Raw genomic sequence first — 21,383 nt, forward strand, 5'->3', positions numbered from 1 at the left:
TTTATTATTTCAATAGAAATCTTATCTCAGATTCTGTAGCCCAGAGCATTCTTTTTAGATAATATATAAAATATCGCAGGGTCAATTTGTTACTTTTTAAACACATATGAATCACCTTATTCTCATTCCACAAAGATACATATGCTTTAAAGCTAGTAAAATTGTGTATAATTAACACGGTGGGATGTTGGGCTAGAGTTCGGCTAATTACAATATCTTCAGAACCTTATGAAAAGATTTGGAAAACAACTGCCATGTTAAGATTATTCTTATTCACACCCTCAAAATCAGAATATTATGATCACTTTGTACAGTACTAAATGCCAAAACCATGTGGAACTTTATATACGATAGTCAACAAAATACCTGGTTTCTTTTTAGTTTATAATTTTAATTTTATTAAACATTGCGTGCTACACCAAGCATTTTGACTATAGATTTTATCATTTATGCTAGAGTTTTCATCTAGAGAAGTGAGAAGCAAGTAAATGTCAAGATAATTTTAAAATTTTTATTTCAGTATAGTTGAAATCCAATACTACATTAGTTTCATGCACACAACATAGTGATTCAACATTTCTATGTCTTATAATGTGAGTACCACACTCAGGCTGGTAAATGCCTGTTGCTGTGCAACTTTTCACATTATTATTGACTGTATGTGCCCTCCCCTTTTCACCCATCCTTCTTACTCAACACTCTCTGGAAGCCATCAGTTTGTTCTCTCTTTTCATGAGTTTGTTTTTGGCTTGTTTGTTCACTTGTTTTGTTTTAAAACTCTACATGTAAATGAAATAATGTAGTATTTGTCTTTTTTTGTCTCACTTACTTCACTTAGCATAATACCCACTAAGAATACTTTAATTTAATCTCCTTGTGTAAAAGCAAATCAATAAAATGTTGCCTCTGTTATCTGATTATTTCTTAATTCTCTATTTCACCTATAGAAACTGAGTTTACTATAGTTAAATAAATAAAATAGTGTATAATAATTATTTTAATATTTTTTCTCCCAATAAAATGTGATGTTTTAGAGAGTAGGAATTATGTATTTTTCATCTTTATTTTCTTAATTACTAACAGAATAGTTAGATATAATAGGTTTGCATAAATATTTGATAAATGAACAAATAAAGTCAGGCTCCAGCTCCAGAAAAAAGTTATTAAAGAATCAAATATCTTATTCCCTGATTTTTAACATCTCTATTAGCTTAAAAATTATAGAGGTTTTTTAATAACATAATTATACTGTCACACTTTGTTTACATAGAAAGTTAATATCACAGTTCTTTTTCCATTGCAACAGAACTTCCAGAAGTACACGGTTGAGAAGACACCAAGTTAAATAATTATTGACACATATCAATGTTCCCTCATCAAATCAACGTGGTCACCATCTTTTCTTAAGTGTAGATCTATATTTTGTATGATGAAGGAAAATCTAACATGCACATTACATTTATTGAGTACTTACTATATGATTGATGTGATATGTGTTTTGCTTACATTATTCTAATTTAACCTTCCCAGCCAATTAATGGCATAAATATTACTATTCAAAATTTTCAGGATAGAATATTGAGATTTAGAATAAAGTATCTTGACCAATTATATAACTAATAAATAATAGAGCTATAATTTGTTCTTAGATTGACTTTAAAATCTAAACTCTGTCTACTGCACCACACAGCCAAATAGTAGAGTAATTAGATGTCAGGTGCCATCATCCTTATCTTTGAATCCGTCATCAATTTCATTAAAGAGTTGATATAGCACTAGATACAATATTTTTCAAAGTCAATATGATTGTGAATGTAAGAAACTCAAAAATATTGGTTCTTTAATATAAATATTTCTAAAAATCCTTTTATTACTGAAAAACATTTACTTTCTGCTACATAGCCTGATTATAGAAAATATCAATTTTACATTAAACTTATGAAAGTGCTCATATCAGTCAAACTCTGGTATTTTTTGAACTTGAAAGGAATTTATGTCAAAACATTTTTAGGCTTCCTTCTTGTTTGTACCAATGTTATATAGCTTCAGTTACAGCAAAAAAACAATTTTATTTTCAACCTCAGTTGATACACCTACAGTCACATACACACTTCCCCATGGTTCCGTTATTAAGTCACACTGATCTTGGCCTCATAATGTCCAGGCTTATGAACAATATATAGGAAGTATTTATAATGCCTGAAATTTTCAAAAACCATTTTTGTTTTTAATTAGCAAAAAGTTTCTTGTTATGATTTTTTAAATATTAAAAATTTAAGTGTATTCTTCATCTGCTTGATGAAATTAGAGGTCAGGAGAATTGGAATAATGAATGGCTATGTTAAACAGTGCCTTTACCATCAAAGTATGCAAATATCAATCAATATGTCAATCTCCCTAGTAAAGTTACATGATTTTCATATTATCTCTTGATTGATTTGACCAAAGGGAAAATATAATTTAAATAGAAAATGAGCTTCTGTATCAAGTTCACTAAAAATTACTAAAAAAATTTTATTTTCACATTTCTACTGGAAATGAAACTGTGTTCTTCTCTGGATAACATTAGTTTAGAAAAAAATAGTTCCATTGTGCTCCCATTGGCCAGAGTGGGTGACAAACCAAATTGTTGAAGTCAATATGTAGGCCAAATATTCTTGCATACCAATGCTGCTATAAATTTTATAATGTCTTAATAAAAATGTTTTTAATTTTTAAATGTACAGTCCTAATGCAGAGCATATAACCTAATTATTTTTCTCAGTTTTGTAAAGAACAAAATCTGAGTTATTTGAATAATCACTTGGACTCCATGGTAACAAAATGTGACCTATGTTAGCTCAGGCAGTTAACTCATTATTTTCTCTACATGCTTTTGCACAAATAGAACTGTCACTTATATTAGTTAGCCTTCTCTATGAGCACAAATATGTTTCCTGAGTGTTGACCTCATGTCTTTTTCAGAGATTATAAATAAAAACTAGCAATTCCAGAAATAATAGGTTTCTGTCCTTTCTCAGTAATTCTCCCTTCTACATGTAGAAGAACTGATTTCAGAAAGGCAAACATGAATTCCCTTACTTGGATTTTCTTTTTCATTTTAAAGACCAAAAATAAACCACTGTACAATTTCATGTCTTTCACTGTATTATAATAGTTGATGTAATTAAGAATATCTTTTTTTAAAATATGTTTTATTGATTATGCTATTACAGTTGTCCCATTTTTTCTCTCCTTTATTCCCCTCCTCCCTGTACCTTCCCACCATCATTCCCCCATCTTAGTTCATGCCCATGGGTCATACATATAAGTTCTTTGGCTTCTCCATTTACTATACTCTTCTTAACCTCCCCCTGTCTATTTGGTACCTACCATTTATGCTTATCCCCTGTACCTTTTCCCCCATTCTCCTTCCTCCCTCTCCCCACTGATAACCCTCCATGTGATCTCCATTTCTGTGAATCTGTTCCAGTTCTACTTATTTACTTAGTTTGCATTTTTTTTAGGTTCAGTTGTTGATAGCTGTGAATTTATTGTCATTTGTTCATATTTTTTATCTTATTTTTCTTAGATAAGTCCCTTTAACATTTCACAGAATAAGGGCTTAGTGATGATGAACTCCTTTAACTTGACCTTATCTGGGAAGCACTTTATCTGCCCTTCCACTCTAAATGATAGCTTTGCTGTATAGAATAATCTTGGATGTAGGTCCTTGCCTTTCATGACTTTGAGTACTTCTTTTCAGCCTCTTCTTGCCTGCAAGGTTTCTTTTGAGAAATCAACTGATAGTCTTATGGGAACTCCTTTGTAGGTAGCTGTATCCTTTTCCCTTGCTGCTTTTAAGATTCTCTCTTTATCTTTAATCTTGAGTAACTTAATGATGATGTGCCTTGGTGTGTTTTTCCTTGGGTCTAAGTTCTTTGGGATTCTCTGAGCTTCCTGGACTTCCTGGAAGTCTATTTTCTTTGCCAGATTGGGAAAGTTCTCCTTCATTATTTGTTCAAATGTTTTCAATTTCTTGCTCTTCCTCTTTCACTGAGCTACATCAGCCAGAGTTTCTTGCTCTTCCTCTTCTCCTTCTGGCACGCCTATGATTTGGATGTTGGATCATTTAAAGTTGTCTCAGAGGTTCCCAAGATTCTCCTTATTTTTGTGAATTCTTGTTTCTTCATTCTGTTCTGGTTGAATGTTTCTTCCATCTGGTCCAAACTGTTGATTTGTGTCCCGGTTTGTTTCCTGTCACTGTTGGTGCCCTGTACCTTTTTCTTTATTTCACTTTTCATAGCCTTCGCTTTTTCCTCTATTTTGCAACCATATTCAACCATTTCTGTGAGCATCCTGATTACCAGTGTTTTGAACTGTGCATCTGATTGGTTGGCTATCTTTTCATCGCATAGTTGTATTTTTTCTGGAGCTTTAATCTGTTCTTCTTTGGGCCATATTTTTTCGACTCAGGGCACCTATTACATAGTAAGGGGTGGAGCCTTAGGCATTCACCAGGGCGGAGCAGCCGACCTGGCTGCACTGTGGCACTGTCTGTGGGGGAGGGGTCTGAGAGGAAACAATGCTGCTTGTTCAGCTCTTAGGGGCTTTCAGTCACTTCCCCAGCTACCCACAATCAAATTGGGCCCTTCTGGTGCTGACTCCTGGGTGGGTAGGTTTGTGTACATTCTAGGACCCTGTGGGTCCCTCCAATGAACTCTCCTGTGAGGCTGGGAGTTTCTCCCACTGCCACCTGAACCCCCACAGATGTTTTCAGTCAAAGGTTTTGAGGCTTTATTTCCTCACGCTGGCACCCTGGGTTGCGAGGTCTGCCTCGCTCCCCAGTTGTTCCTCCCAGTTTATCTGCAAGCAAATGTGGGATCACTTTCTCCACCAGCTACCACCTTTTCCACCCTGGTCCTCCAGCCTCTTTGCCCTGACTCCCCTCCACCCAGCTGCCTGTCTCCACTTTTCTACCAGTCTAGATGAAAGTTTGTCTTTAACTCCTTGGTTGTCAGACGTCCATACAGTTCCATTTCCTGGCAGTTCTGTTTACTTTTTGTTTTTAAATTTGTTGTTGTCCTTTTTTTGGTTGTGTGAGGAGGCACAGTGTATTTATCTATGCCTCCATCTTGGCTGGAAGTCTTGATTAAGAATACCTTTTGAATGGATAAAAAAGATTCAGAAATATTAAAAGGAAGAAAATTTCAGTTTTTAAGAGAAGCAGCTGTGCTTAGTTTTATTCAGGGATTATTTATCATACCAAAAGCTCATAATTCGAACCTTAAAGCAGTTGCAATGAGTTTCATTTTTAAATAAATTTATTGCTTATTTTACATGTTCTATTGCTCCAGTTATAATTTTAATACTATGTGTCATTAAGCAACCACAGATGGCACAAATATAATAGGACTGGTAATATAATGAAACTAAGGTATTTAAATAAAAACTTCAAAACTATTTTCCTTTCTATCAGCTTTTTTAGTATATGTAAAATGCAGATTTATTAAGACTAATGAATATTATTTAAAATTACATTTTTTCAGATTCAAGAAATTAGTAGAAACAATGAGCAACAACATGACTATGAAGAGCATATTACTTCACTTCCTGCACACTTTTCCAGTAAGTGTCCCTACGTCAGGTATAATGCATACAGATATCCTTTGTACTGCATAATGTAACTGAAAAGTAAGACTGAAGAGAGCATGGAAAAGTAATTAACTGAATGACTTTTAATTTACAGTATGGCAGAAACATTACTAAATTATTTTGCTAATTTAAATATTCCTAAATTTAATATTTAATAATTAAACACTTGTTTTTCCTACCCAAACAAAATACACAAGTCAGATTGATATAAATATTCTGACTACTTAACAACTACATTTTTTTAGTTTCTTTTTTTTTATTTTAAAAAAGGTCACATTCTTTTCAGACCTTTTACCAGCTAGGAAATGAGAAGGTTAGAGAAGAGGTTCTCTAAGGTCCTTCTCACTGGCTGTAATAGGATGTAATGCTATAGTCTAATGTTTGAAGATTACTTCAGTCCTTGTAGATAGGTCACTGTGCCCATTATGTCAGATTCCATTGGTACACAACAGCTTGCTTCACCAGCATGTCTGATATGCATCACTTACCTAGCATTTCCAAATCTGGAAACCCCAATTCCTGCCACTCCCAACTTACTCCACCTGCTGACTTCCTCATTCAAGCTAGTGAAGATTCTATCCTTAGTGAATTCAGTCCCCAAATCCTGGTCATCCATGTTTTTTACTTTGTCTTCTACCCCATATTCAGTCTGTCAGAGTACTGTTGGCTCTACCTTCCAAATACAGCCAGCATGCAGCCATTTCTCCCCCTTCTATTGTGATCACTCCTAGTCTACTCCGTCACCAGCTCCCTCTGGATTGTTATGGTAGTCCAGTGGCTGACAATGGAAGGCTATTTTCTGCCCCCAAAAGAGGATATCAATGAATGGGATTTTTTTTTTCAATTACAGTTTACATTCAGTGTTTGTGTTCATTTCAAGTGTGTGACATAGTGATCACACAATCATACTCTACAAAGTGCTTTCCTCCTGATATTTTCAATGCCACCTGGCACCATATACATAATTACTACAATATTACTGACTATATTCCCTATGCTGTACTTTATACCCCTGTGTGTATTTTGTAATTACCAATTTAGACTTCTTAATCCCTTCACCTTTTTCACAGAGCCCCCAAAACACCATCCCTCTGGCAACTATTAGTTTGCTCTCTGTGTCTATGAGTCTGTTTCAATTTTGTTTCTTTGCTTTATTCTTTAGTTTCCACATATACATGAAATCAAATAGTATTTGTCTTTCTCTTACTAATTTATCAAACAGAGGATTTTTTTATTGACATGACTTGAGAAGGGAAGTTTGCATCTCGCCTTTATAGAGCAGAGACCACATAAATGCTGCTAAATATCCTACAGAACATGTCCCCACACAACACAGAAGTATCTAGTCCAAAGTACCAATAGTGCTGCCTTGTTTTTAATTTTTTAAATTTTTTAAATTTTTAAATTTTTATTGTTGTTCACTTACAGTTATCCCCATTTCCCCCCTTATTCTCTCCTGTCCTACTCACCCCCACCTCCGACATTCAATCCTCCCCCCTCCGTCAATAGCAGCTTCCACATTCGCCACCCTGAATCACTATGCTTCATGAAGGAACGAATTACTCTTCTCCAAATTTTCTGACACCGTCACATCATATTACAATCTTTATCGTCACTAATGAGGCCCTAGATCATCACCCCATCTCTGACCACTCGTCTGCTTGTTCACAGCCACGGTGACATCTGTCACACATCAAGCAGGCTTTTGTCTCAGGGCATTTGCACTTTCAACAGCCCACAGTTGAAACTCAGGTAGGTATTATTGATCACAGTTTTTTCAAGTCATAGGCTAACCTGCATATCAAATACATTAAAACACAATGTCTTAACTAATCTTCTTTGGCAAAATCAGTACATACCTTCAAATATTATTGCAGAACACAAAATAATACTAAATATTAAAGTACTGTATTAATATGTACAGTTTTAATGTCATGCATTTTATTATTTTTAACAATAATAAATTATGATACAGGCCATCATGAATAATTCGAAATGACATTTAATCCTCAGAAAAACTGCCTGAGGTAAGAAAACATTACTTCAGTTATTTGTACAGAACAGTCTCATTGCTACAGATAGCTGGGACCTGGAACTATCTCCCATGTGAAACTCAATGTGACTGGACTCAGGCCTCAGCCTCTTTCATGGAAGAGGGGGTGAAGCAGAGGATGCCCACTCTAAGTCAGCAGATTTCCATTGGTTCCAGCCTTGTTACGAAGCTTCCTAAACCTGACTCTCCAGGGCTGGATTGCATTTTTGGGCATATTTGATAAGGTCCAAGGAGACCATTGCTTAGACAGTGCATTGGCTGCAAGTAATTTCCTATAATGTAAATGTAATTTTAAGTCAGTGTTTGACTTACCCAAAAAGATGTAGTAAATCCCTTTTGCTATCCCTGAGCAATCATTTCTTTTCAGTTATTCTATCATCTACTCATGCCATCAGGATTTCCAGAGACTGCTTTGTTTTAGGCTCCGTGTCTGGTGTTAGAAGTAGAAAGTGGGGATCTGTGCAGAGGTCTGTGCAAGAATGAAAGGCTGTCCGCTCGGCCTGGGCTGCTAACCAAAGAATCTCGGTCCACAGCTCTAGGACTGGCACCTATACCTTTCTTCCCTCACATGAAAGAAGAGAAAAATTAAACAATAAAATTTGATGTAGAAATATGGACTACCCACATAAGCATGATTTTTCTGCATTACTAATTTATTTTTCCTCTGCTGAAAATTTTCTACATTGTAACTGTTAAGTTAAAAAAATATTTTTCTATATACCACTCTGGCTTTTGTAGCTATATTTGAGTTTAGCAATAGTTTAAAACAATTATTTGCTCTTCTTTTTCAACAATAATGACAACAGTTCACATATTCCCTGCAATACAGTATTCAAAAGTTTGTTTTAAAGTTTGTGAAAGCTAGCCCTGGCTGGTGTAGCTCAGTGGATTGAGCATGGGCCTATGAAGCAAAGGGTTGCTGGTTCGATTCCCAGTCAGGGCACATGCCTGGGTTGCAGGTCGTGTCCCCAGTAGGGGACACGTGAGAGGCAACCACACATTGATGTTTTTCTCACACTCTTTCTTCTTCCCTTCACCTCTCTCTAAAAATAAATATAAATATTTTTTTAAAAGTACTTTAAAGTTTGTGAAGGCTTAATATACAGCAGAATTCTTATAAAGAAAATATAAACAAATTTGTTTTAATATTTAAAGGTATTGCATTATAATATCCAGTTTTCTATTTTTCTTCCTGAGTGGTTAGAAAGCTTTAATGTACAGTATAAAAACAAATGTTGGCATCATCATTCTTAGAGGGAGGGCATTTGATCATTTGGTTAAGTTTCAGGATAGAGTACATTTTATAGGTAAAAGAACTGAACCCTAGAAAGACTTACCAACTATTGGTAACTTAAATGTCTTCCTCATTAAAAAAGAAAAAATTTTCCCTGGCTGGTGTGGCTCAGTGGGCTGAGTGCTGTCCTGCAGACCAAAGGGTCACCAGTTCTATTCCCAATCAGGGCACATGCCTGGGTTGCGAGCCAGGTCCCCAGTTGAGGGCACAGGAGAGGCAACCACACATTAATGTTTCTCTCCCTCTCTTTCTCCTTCCCTTCCCCTCTCTCTAAAAATAAATAGATATTTTTTTAAAAAGAGAAAAATTAACTTTTCCCAAGTAATAATTTCAAGAATTAAAGTGTCATCTGTTGATAGCTATATATTAAAACAATGACTAAATAAGAATCACAGATTTGTTTTATTGCATTATTCATAAGGAAGTTAAGATTTATTTTTCCTTGTCTTTACCTTTTCCATCATTTTTCGCTTATAGCAGTTATACTGTTTTCTAATAAAAATGCAATAATGCAGTCATATATGTGAATCTGCTTGAACAGTAACTCTAGAGAATCAGAATATTATAAGTTTGCTTCATACTGAGATAGCAAGATGTAATGGAGCTTTAACAATTCATTCGATAAATATTTTAAAAGCCCAAGAATGACTGACTATTCACCAAGTTTATGTATTTGTCAGCTTTCCACTATATCACATCATAAAAGTTTTATTAGCAGTACTACCACTTCGGTATGAACTTATGAAATATGACATGCCTCCAGATGGTGTGTTTAAATGAAATCACACAATCTTCCTTATAAACAGCCATACAGAACCCAGCATTTCATCTTGAAAGTGTGGAGACTTCTAGGCCGAGTGCTGAAGGAGCCGAGGCGAATGAAACAGCAAAGGAAGAAAAAAAGAATGAACCAGTCACGGAGACCAACTACGGCCTGCCCGAGGTTGATGGTGGGAACTCTGAGGACCAGTATGATGACTTGTATATGTTCATTCCTGGAGACGATCCAGAAATTAATTCACAAGAGCCACTCGGGGAACACAGACCACCTCTCCCCCCACCACGACCTGTAGTCGCTGCCCTCCAACTGGATAAACCTCACCTCACATTACAAGGTAAATTTAAGTTCAAAGTAACGATAAAAAAATTTGACAGACTTAATAGCATATAGTGCAGTAGCAAATCTATACAGAGAAGATCAACTTCTAAAACCAAGAGCAACTTTCCTCCATTCTTTAACTAGGACCTGGGAAATCTGGCAAAAGATGCCTGCCACTAAATATTCCTCCATCCCTTCCTTCTTTCCTTCTGGAACAAATAATCATTGCAAAAGTTTTGAGTAAGTGAAAAATAAAACCAGGAAGTAGTCTGTAAATTCTCTCACTGAAATAACATGGAAAAGTAAATGACAATTTTACTTCTAAAAAATACTCTTAGTCTTCCAGTAAAAGGGAAAGGCTAATATGGTACAGGTTTGGAAATGACCTTGGGCATTTCACTCATTTGGTAGTTTCAAGGGAAGCAAGTGGCAGAGGGTTTAATCACACACTGCATTGAGACCAAAGCCTAAGAATACTCTGTACATATGTTGATTAAGTGGAAGAATGGTTAAATGACTGTGACCATAATTGCCCCAAATGCAGGATTATGGTGTCTAATGGGGGAAGGGGTCAAGGAGCATCAAGAAGAGCGTCCATATTGGCCTTATTAGCCTGGAGTGTGTGACAGACTAACAAACTTTCATCTTCACATTCAAATTAGTGACTATAACAAGGTCACTAATTTTCACCCACTTTACTGGTCGCTATTTTATATTCACTTTCCAAGTTAAGAAAATGTCCTTAGAAATAATATTTTAGAAGGAGGATAAAAGAGGTATCTATTATCAAGACCCCATTTGTCACAGTACTGTAGTTGCTGAGTCCTAAAAAGTTATGAAGTATATAAAAGCTGTTTCAGAAAGTTGATTTTGAAGGCATGAGATTTAACATTTGTGTCCTTGAAGGCCCTGTTTCTATAAAAGTTCAAGTTGATTAACGTAAACTTGTACCAAGGTTATCCACTGTATTTAGAGATGGAAAGTACTGCATAATGGAAAGAATGGAAACCCTCATAGGCACTCCCCGATCCATTCACTCACTCAACAAGTACTTGTTGATTGCCTGCCATGCGTCAAGTTCATATAGGCCATTAAGATAGATCAGTAGGTGTATCAATCTTGGGAGCAGAGGAAGGGACATAGATTAGTAGTACTCTGACAACAAAATTCTGATATATGCTTATCATTTTAATAGCTGCGAACAATTCCATATCATTATTAAAATTAATTATTAAGAGGCAAAGTTGTCTTTTATCAGCTTAAATCTCTGAAAGGAGCTAATGTTAAGTTAAATTTTTTCCTAATGGAAATTTCTATATGCGGTAAGTTGAGATCTCACACTACTTTACCCAGAGTTTTCACCAGACATCTAAGACCCGAAGTGCAATTTTGGTTAATATATTTTCTGAAAAGTATTACACATAAAAGCAAAATAAAACAAAAACTTGCTCCTTTTACTTAAAAACTCTGTTTTTACATTTTATATATAGTGTCACTTTTAACCTCATCTTTTCATAGGGCTGATACTTAGCAGCAAATAGAAAATAAAATACAAGTATTTGTCTTTAATATTTGATTAAAGTCTTTAAAAGTAAGACTGGAAGCATCCCCTTTTTTTTTGCCAGGCACTTTATGAGTTCTTTGACTTTAACTAGTGATACCTTCAGAAATTGTCCCTTTAGAGTAGTTTCCTTATGTCCTCAAGTTATTGAAAAAAGAGATGTCCTCATCAATGTTCTAAGTATCAAATTCCTTATGATGGATTTATGGACATATTCACTGTAGAAAATATTAATATAGGACACTGGGGAATGCTTTTCAGTTTATAAAAAACATATTGTTTCCTTTTATCTTTACAACAAACTTTCAAGGCAGCCATCACTTAAGATCTCTCTCTTTTTAAATTCTTTATTTATTGATTTTAGAGAGGAACACATTGATTTGTTGTCCCACTTATTCATACAGTCATTGATTGCTTCTTGCACGTGCCCTGACCAGAGATTGAACCCACAGCCTTGGTGAATCAGAATGATACTCTAACCAAATGAGCGGCCGGCCAGGGCAGGATCCCTTTTTGACTCAGATCCAAGACCATAGAGCCTGTAATTAGAATGTGTCATATACCTGAGGAATCCCAAATACCTCAGGTTTCTGGGATTTTAGGATTCTTCTTTGTGTTATACGCTCTTGCCCCAATTATTTCAAAAATTAGAATTATAGAAGTGATTTATTTTCATTGTTATTTACCTATGTACAACTGCATTGAGAAAGCGCAGGTTCCACCCTGACATAAAAAGTATAATAACCTGATACACTGGGAAATAAAAAGTAAAATGTATTATTTCCAGTGCAAGTCCAACTTTAGAAAGAATTGGGAAGGAAAGTGGGTGGAGGAACAAAGATAACAGCTCAGGAAATCAGATTATAAAAGTAAGATAGTTGACACATTCTACTAAAAATAAAACACTCTAAAAGTTTTTCCCACACACTTAATCTGGTTTCACCTGTGATGCTGTCAGTGAAACAAGTCATGAAGTCAAAATCTCAATACCATATTATTCGTAGGGGAAAAGGCAAGTCATGGTGATGTTAAAGTTAGTTGTATGTAGGCCTGTATATATTTGGGGTTAAACTAACTGAACCAACCAAATAGGAGACTATTGGAAAATGATGTTGGTCTCTCCTCCTATGCCTACCCCCCAAAATTGCTGAACCTTCTCATAATAGTATTTTTTAATTTTTCTCCATGACTTCTTTCTCTTCAGCTCCTAAGTTGTTCCATTAAAATATCCATAAGGGAATTAAAATATCCATAAGTGAATTTAAAAATTTTTGGTAAGAGTCGCACCCAAGAGAGAATAAAAAACATTCTCCTTTAGCTCACATGCTTGAACCTCCCAGAATAACATAAAAAAAAAATTTCTATATGATCTCACCCTCACCTTTGACAAGAAGCTAAACAATAAAACAAACAAGCAAACAGAATAAAAACAAAGACACTGAAATAGAGAACAAGTGGGCAGTGACCAGAGGGGAGAGAGAAGGGAATTTAAGGGGAAAAATGGGGAGGGATTTGGAGGAACAAGTATGAAAGACACAGGGATGAGGACTGGGGGGGGGGGGAAATGGGAGGGAGGTGGGGAGCATGGGCGGGGGGGGCTGGGATGGGAGGAATAGACAAAAAATGTACTTGAAAAATAACTAAATAAAAATTTTAAAAAAATAAAAGCTATTTGATCTATTAATAAAAAAAAATTTCTGTCAGTAACTAAAATCTTTTCCATTTCACTGTTTTCATTAATGCTTTACACAAAACATTTGTCAAGGGGAAATTTTTTAAAAATTCTCATTGACCTGGCAGAAAGCCATCAAAATTATTTTCAAGTTACTCATTAATTAGCCAGGGTATATGGTTTCTTTATCTGCTAAATAACTGCTGTTGAATACTAAAATATTTTAATGCACTTTTATAAAAGTATGTAAAGATGTTACCGAGTATGAAAACCATCAAAGACAGTATATTCTTTTCATATGAATTAATATTCAAGCTGTTGATTATCCATGCCATCTTTTAGGTTATGAACTCCACTTTTCAGTGTTCTTTACTGGAGAACGAGGTTCATGTTGGCTTGTAAAAAGCAAGAGTTTGAAGGTCAGTTTGTCATTATCAGAGGAAGATTTACCATAAGAAACCGAGAAACAGTGCTTTTAACCATTCCACCCTATCTTCAGAGAAATTTAATTTTAGGCAGAATAACCAGTGCAAACCCTGTGAAAGGTCAAATGACTTCAAGTAGGAAAATAATCTAAAAGTATTATGTTTGAAAAATACAAAGTTTCAAAGTTTCTGGAACTTGGGGATTAATTTTATAAGTCAATTTCCTGATACTAAATCATTCACAAACTATGTGGGAACCACTGGCAGGTTTATTTATATTTTGAAAAAAATCCACGCCCTAAACAGTTTTTCCTTAACAAAGTTAAACTTTGCTAGGAAAGTTATGTTGAAGGATATGTTGGCAAATTCCATGGTGCACTTCTCTTTTGGGGGGATTTATGTTGTAATATGTAAATGATTATGGGGGAAGTTTAGGCAAGTGATAAATGAACATCAAAAATATTGCATTCAATTGAAAAGTCACCACCATCTAAATATTTCACAAACAGGGAAAATGTTGGAAGGCCAAATGGAAAGAAGTCAAAATTGGTGCAATGCCAGTGCAAGACAGGAAAGAGGAGGTGAACCTGCAGGAGGACAGACAGAAGATGAGAAGAAGCAGCAGGAGGAGGAGGAAGACCCATACACTTTCGCTGAGATAGATGATGGTGAATATGACATGATACTGGCCAATATGAGTACAAAGAAAAAAACTGGAGGCCGGTCTTTTATTATAAACAGACCGCCTGCGCCTGCGCCTAGACCCACAAATATCCCTCCAAAAGAGGAAACCACACCGTACATAGCTCAAGGTAATGTCTTTTGTTGTTGATTTGTGTGTGGTTGGGGATGAAATTGTCCTCTTTTTTGATGGGATCTAAACCCCAAAGATGAAAAATACCTTTTCATGTCACAGGTGAGTTGTACTGGCTTATCGTAAAATTTAGAAACACAGTGAATAAAGAAAATAAGAATTAATGAGTAGGGGTCTAGTTTCTAATTCTTTATTAAAAAGGATAAATTTGACAAACCATTCAAAGAACACGAAACCATATCATGCATTAAGAAATTCTATTTGACATGTTCATAATTCTATGAGAGGGAAGCTCAGTTCTTAAGACTAATGGTCAATGGAAGAAAAGAAGGGTAGGTCCTTTATTTTTTGCCCCTAACTTTATTTTTTGCTCCTAATTTCATTTAAGATAACTTTAAAATCTAAACAGTTTGAATACTAGAATCTCATATATGTAACCACAATTCCTCTGATAATTGCACTCACCCTAATGATTAAGATTCACTTCATCAGTCACAGAATTTCTACATCATTATAGACATTAACTCTTCTTTCTCATTCACTACTCGGTTGGATCTAAATAAAAAACTAACAAATCCCTCAAGCTATTTTTTATACCTCTAACCCCAGCAGGATGTATTGACTCTACTCTTACTTCTTAAAATCTGGTTTGGTGCGTTCCATGAGTCTATAGTGTCTAGAAGAAGACTTTTTATTCATCAGTTCCAGGCATGCAAATAAATGTGTGGAGTGCCCTTTTTGGGCTAGGATGCCATCCAGGAACTGGGAATATGAAGTAAAACAATATCTCCATCTCAGAGGAGTTTCTGAGCAGCAGATATGAAAATACCACATTTTGTCATGTATAATATACACTTTTTGACCACATTTTAGAGGGAAAAATAAGGATTCACATTGTACATGGGTATAATGATTACATAAGTATAATAATGGGTATAATAATCCTGTGTAAAAATGTGGGTGTTCATTATATGTGGCAAAATATGGTATGTAGAGTTCAATGTGACCCTTTATTGAGATTTCTGAACAAAATGTTTGGAATCAAACAAAATATTTGGTTGATAACTAAAGCTGAGAGGCAGTAGATCATATATTTAAATAATCTAAACCAGTGATCAAAACAAAACATTTAAGTACATTTACAACAAATGTACCCAAAGGAACACGAGTACTTATCTGTGCTTAATAGTGTTGAAAGAAACTATTCTGTTGCTTAAGCAGTGTATATTATGAGATTTATGTAAGATAGTTGATCAAGTATATTTGAAGTTATTTACCAGTGTATAATATACTTATTTAATAGAAATCTGTTTTTGATAATGTTCAAGAAACTTTAAAACCAGGAAATGATGACACATTTTAAATGTTTCTGTTCAAATTAAATGTGCTGGAACAATTATCTACATTATTCAGGCAAGGGAGAAGCTGTAATTAGAAATTCTCAGGCTGTCATAGTGACCTCAATAATATTACAGGCTCTTTGATAAGGTTGGGACATTCCAATCAACATTTTTAAAAAGAGAAGATAGATGTACCTCAATACAATAATTTGGTTATATTTTAGAAATCATTAAAGAGGTACATCATCTTCTCTATCTCAGTTCTTCAGGAGTTCTGAGGACCATGAGTAGACTCCCCTGTTGTATGGTTCTCCTCTCTGTGTGTTGTTCACTTCTTGTCCTTCAATTAGAGGCCATGGTCTTATTTTCCATGGGCTCTTTTTTGTTCTCTGTTTGTTCTTTTTTGTACTATTCCCTTTCTTTGGTGGTGGTAGGGGCAGTATAACTAAATATTTTATCTATCATTTTCTTTTTATTTTTAAGCTTCTGGGATTTTAATTTTTCTTTGGTTCTCATGTGCTGTCTCTATCATATTACCTTTGTTTGTTATTTGTGCTGTCTCAAATACTTGATACTCCGCTCGAATATCTGGCTGTCTTAGCTATAATTTTATGTTCAAGAATAAAACACCAAAATCTTGAGTGAAAATTCTACTTGTTAACTTGTGGACTGTGTTGTTGGGTAATGGGAAGGTGACCAGCTTTTTTACTGAATTACCCCCAAACTATTCATTTATTTAGATCTACTCTCCTTTGCTTTTTAGTTTTTCTGCAATAAAATCCAACTAACTCTACTCTACATTTATATCCCTGGTTGCCAGCATTCTGAGATCAGAGTGTGGGAAGAAGACTTGGCAATGTCACCATTTATGTTGCACAAGTTCACTTGCCTTCCCTGCGTGCAGTTCAGTGTGCAGCACCTGCCACACCCTGGGCCTCATGTCTCACGGCCCCTGGCATTTTGCATGTATTTATTAGTTACATAAAATTTTATTGAGTATCAAATAATAAAGTCTTTCCGCATTTTGTGTAAGTTCCCTACATGACAATGATACAATTTGTCATACACACACATAAGAACTTTAAAACATCTTAGAAATCTTGTTTCTAGAAATTTTAAAGACTATCTCATCTACTTATAAGCCTGACAACCCTTCAAAATTTGTAAGAATTCTTTCTAATTCAAAAACACAATTTAATTTCTTCTCACATTTCTGTTATATGCAGAGAGGAACCAGTATTATAATATATGATGATTATTATTATTTTGCATTTAAGTATATAAAAACTGGTGGGTTATCTGCTCCACATCCCAAATCAGTAACAAAAACTGAAGTGTCAGTGAGGTCGTCAAAGCCCCTTTACATTACTTCTTTCTCTTCACTGGAATGTATCCACTTGCCTCTTCCTTTATGCTATTGATCGTTGTTTATTCTGCCTCAACACTAGAAAAACTGCCTCATCAGCTAATTCTGTCTTGATGTTCTTTGCATTTCAGAGTGTAAAATTCATTACCTTCCCTTTTTTCCTAGCTTACACAAATATATTAAATAAAATTGTCACCATTTTCCAGAAAACCATTCATTCAATTAGAACATTATATTGCCCCAATTCTTGCCAGAGCACAGAAGTGATAGCAGAAATATTGGCACATCCAAGGTGTGTTGATACAGCAAAAGGAGAAGGATGTGCAGTTGGGGATGGAATAGGAATGTGGGATGCAAAATCCCAACTTACTATTTCAGAAACTCAAGAAAGTTCTGGCAAAGAGACTAAGCAAACAAACCAGAGAGAGACAGGAAAATCATGGCTTTTGTGAGATCATTGAAAACATGTATGTTGGTGTCTACCCCGGCACAGAGTTCTTGAAATCCTTGTAATTTCCTGGGTGGTATGAGTGTCTTTTTTTTCTGATGAGGCAACTCTGTATGGGCTCCTGGATGTGAGCCGGTAACTGGGAAGACCAAGTCGTGATTGGAAGCTTAGAATTTTTAGCCCCACCTCCCATTCTCTTGAGAAAGGAGAAAAGCTAAAAATGGAGTTAATGACCTATTGCATCTATGTGAAGAAGCCTCTATAAAATCCCAATGTAGGGGATTCTGAGAGCTTTCAGGTTGGCAAACATATCCACATTTGGATGGTGACACACCCAGCTCCATGGGGACAGAAACTCATGTACTTGGAACCCTGCCAGACTTCACCCTATGAATCTCTTCATCTGGCTGTTCATCTGTACCCTTTATCATATCCTCTAAAAAACATATAAATGCAAGTAAGTGTTTCCCTGAATTGTGTGAAGAGGAGAGGCCATCAGAATGGGACAAAGTTCTAGGACATTCGCATCTAGCTGAGAATTCTAACTGCTTTCACAACGTATAAAATCAGAGAAAAAACTCTGTTTACACCATCACCAACTATAGAAATGTAACATTAATGCAAAATTAAACTAATGGGGTTTTTTTTAAGATTTTACTTATTTTTGTAGAGGGGAAAGGAGGAAGAAAAAGAGGGACAGAAACAGCAATGAGTGGTTGCCTCTTCTGCGCACCCTACTGGGGACCTGGCCCTCAACCCAGGCATGTGCCCTGACTGGGAATCCAACCAATGACCCTTTGGTTCACAGACCAGCACTCAATCCACTGAGCCATACCAGCCAGGGCTAAACTCACATATTATTTTATTCAAGAGATATACTTCTGATTTTTCAGTTCCCTTCCTATTATATTATATCTAATTTTGTTTTAACAACCACAAAAAGTTAACTCATTTTACTTTAATGAAAAGTTTTTGAAGTCTGCCTGCCTTCAGATATTGTATTCTTTCCACCTTTTTTTCCCTATAATTTTGAAAAGGATCGGATTCATTAAGCTTCAAGAATATAGAGAAATTAACATAGATTTACAGTGCTTCTAAGTGACAGCATTCTTGATTTAAGACAAATCAGGAAAAGAAAATGAGCACTTTGCATAGTGTAGATAGATTGGTGGTAAGACTGTATTCATAAATCATAAGAAGAGATGACTGCCTATTGGGGAAAATTTTTAACATCAGATGATAATTTCCTATTTTTTTCCCCACATAATTCATAGAACCTAGATCCTTCTGCAGAGTCCATGGTTCTGATTTGGAGTAGGATATGGAGTAGAATATTTCCCTTTCAATGTTCAATTGCTACTGAGTTGCCCTTGGCATTTTGCAGTGCAACAAAGCTATATATGACCTTTTGAAGAGCTACTCAGCTACCAAGACCCCAAAATGTCAAGTACAACTCAGTTGCTCTCAAAAATTTTCCACTTGCAATTCACTTGTACTTGAAATGGATCACATACAATACAGTTGAAATGCAAGCAGAAAAAAAAAAGAGACCTTGTAAAATCTCTTAGGAAAATTAATCCATATCAGAGTGGAATGTCCTCATTAGTGAAGAAATATGGTCAAGTGGATTAAAGTACACTTTAGACCGAGTGCCTTGGGTCCTATTCTTTGGCTGGGTGACCTTGTTCAAAACATTTAACTTCAGGACTCAGTATGTATATTACAGGTGCTCTCAAGGCAGAGAACCATACTTATCATTCTATTTGGAAGCCCAGTGTCCCTGTCTTCCCTTCTGATTCTCTCTCTGCCTCTCTCTTTTCCCTGGTAGAGTGCTGGTGCAACTCTGCAAAAGAGCAGTTGTTCAGATCTGTGCTCACACTATTTGTTAGAGGCTGTCCAGCCTGCTTATGTAACCCAAGTGTTTGGATGTGCTCTTTCTGCCATTGAAACATCATGGAGACATTGAATACAACCGAAGAAGAACTTTGCAGACCATCTGTAAGAGAGTTGGCATAATAATGATGAACTTTCCCAGCTCCATCTTCCAGAAATTAAATTTCTTTGTATTAGTGAAGGGGGAAGCAGGCAGTAATGACCTATGGTATCAATTGACATGAAAGGATTTGTATTTCATGTAACAATATAAGCCAATATTATTAAGTGCTTGGATTTTCATTCAACAATAGAGTGAATTCTGGTATTTTTCTCCTTAACATATGAAGTTTATAGAGTATCTGCTAAAGACACCTTTAGTAAGAAGCTTAATATTCTGTGTAGAAGTTCTTAACTGGCAGTGATTTTCCTCCCAGGACAAGCTTGGCAATATTTAAAGACATCTTCTGTTGTCCCAACTGGGACGGTACTATTGGCCTTTAATTGGTGGAGGCCAGAGGGCCACTAACCGTCCTACAGTGCACAGGACAGGACCCACTGCAAAGCCTTATCCAGTTCAAAGTGCCAGTAGTGCCCAGGCTGAGAAACCATGGCAAGGGTGGTTTCCATGGTTGACACAGCATACACGTTTGAACACGAGAGAACGGTCATTTGAAGATGAAATCAGAGATGTATCGAACAGCCATCTGCACAAATTTTCTTTTTTTCTCACTTTAGATTTTCTGAATTCACAATAGTTTTTACCAGCACTTTTAATGTGTTTACCTTTTTTATTCTAAATATTTATTCAGTAGAGAAAAACAAGGTTCTCCATGGTTCTGGCCTGCTGGGAAGCATCTCCTGGGGAGCCAGCAGCAGGATAGTGCGGAATTCACAAAGATTGTGAAGCTGCATGGGACTGAATTTGAATTTTGACTTAGCCACTTAAAAGTTGTGTAACTCTGTGCAAGTTACAGAGCTTTGTCTTATTCTATTGATACTTTTTAAAAAGGAATAATAATACCTACTTCAGAGAACTTTCATCGACAACTATAGCTACATGTGTGTAGCAGGCAGCACAGTGCAGGCAGGGTGCGGAACAGCAGTCGCTGTGACGGAAGGTGGGCTGTCATGCAGAGAAGGGACCTGCCGTACCTCCCCAGGCAGCAGGCCTTTGCTTCTTCCTTTGGGTTTCATACGCAAATGCATCATTCTGCATGACTTTTCCAAATTATTAACTATCAATACTAAACACTACAGAGAATAAGTGGGCACAGCCCTGCCCTTTGGGAATTTTCCATGTATATGTAAGTCATTTCCAATCTGCATGCATATAGAGTTTTAATCTTTTATCATTTGTCTTATTAACAGAACTAGTATTTAACATTTGTTAAAAGTAGGTGTGACCAGATCCAGATCCTACCAGTTACTTTTCAGAATAGCAACATTTCCCAGTACAGAAAGAAAGAGAGGGAAGGAGGGAGGGAGGGAGGATGAGAATTAGTTTTGGTGATCACTAAGTATAACCAAAAGGAGAACTCATCTCAGTTTGCAGAGTGTTGCAGGGACTGTCTAACAATGTAAACCACTTCTCTTTGTGACAATAGGGCAAATTACTAAGGATGTTGCTAAAGTACAATATACACACATCATTTCCTTATTAACTACAAATGGATGGTCAAAAAGGAAGGTCAAGCAATAGGTCTGAATGAAATCATGTGGGAGGAGACAAACCTTCAGGCCCGTGCTGTGCAAGCAGTACATGAGTCCTGCATAGTAACAAGAGGAAGAAGGACGTGCTTGCC

At 35.9% G+C, this 21,383-nt stretch overlaps 1 protein-coding gene across 3 annotated transcripts in view; it reads left to right on the forward strand.

Annotated features, from left to right (window-relative positions):
- BANK1 (B cell scaffold protein with ankyrin repeats 1) overlaps window positions 1-21,383 on the forward strand; it is a 299,128-nt gene that overhangs the window by 239,000 nt on the left and 38,745 nt on the right. For all 3 annotated transcript variants that reach the window (XM_053666388.1, XM_037156882.2, XM_053666389.1), the window contains exons 8-10: window positions 5,529-5,607; window positions 9,788-10,096; window positions 14,248-14,550. In XM_053666388.1, coding sequence (XP_053522363.1) covers window positions 5,529-5,607; window positions 9,788-10,096; window positions 14,248-14,550 — 691 coding nt within the window. The remainder of the gene's footprint in view (window positions 1-5,528; window positions 5,608-9,787; window positions 10,097-14,247; window positions 14,551-21,383) is intronic.

Source organism: Artibeus jamaicensis, unplaced genomic scaffold (genome assembly GCF_021234435.1).
Source record: "Artibeus jamaicensis isolate MK-2021 breed Jamaican fruit bat unplaced genomic scaffold, CSHL_Jam_final contig_452, whole genome shotgun sequence".
In the NCBI taxonomy this organism is placed as follows: Eukaryota; Metazoa; Chordata; class Mammalia; order Chiroptera; family Phyllostomidae; genus Artibeus; species Artibeus jamaicensis.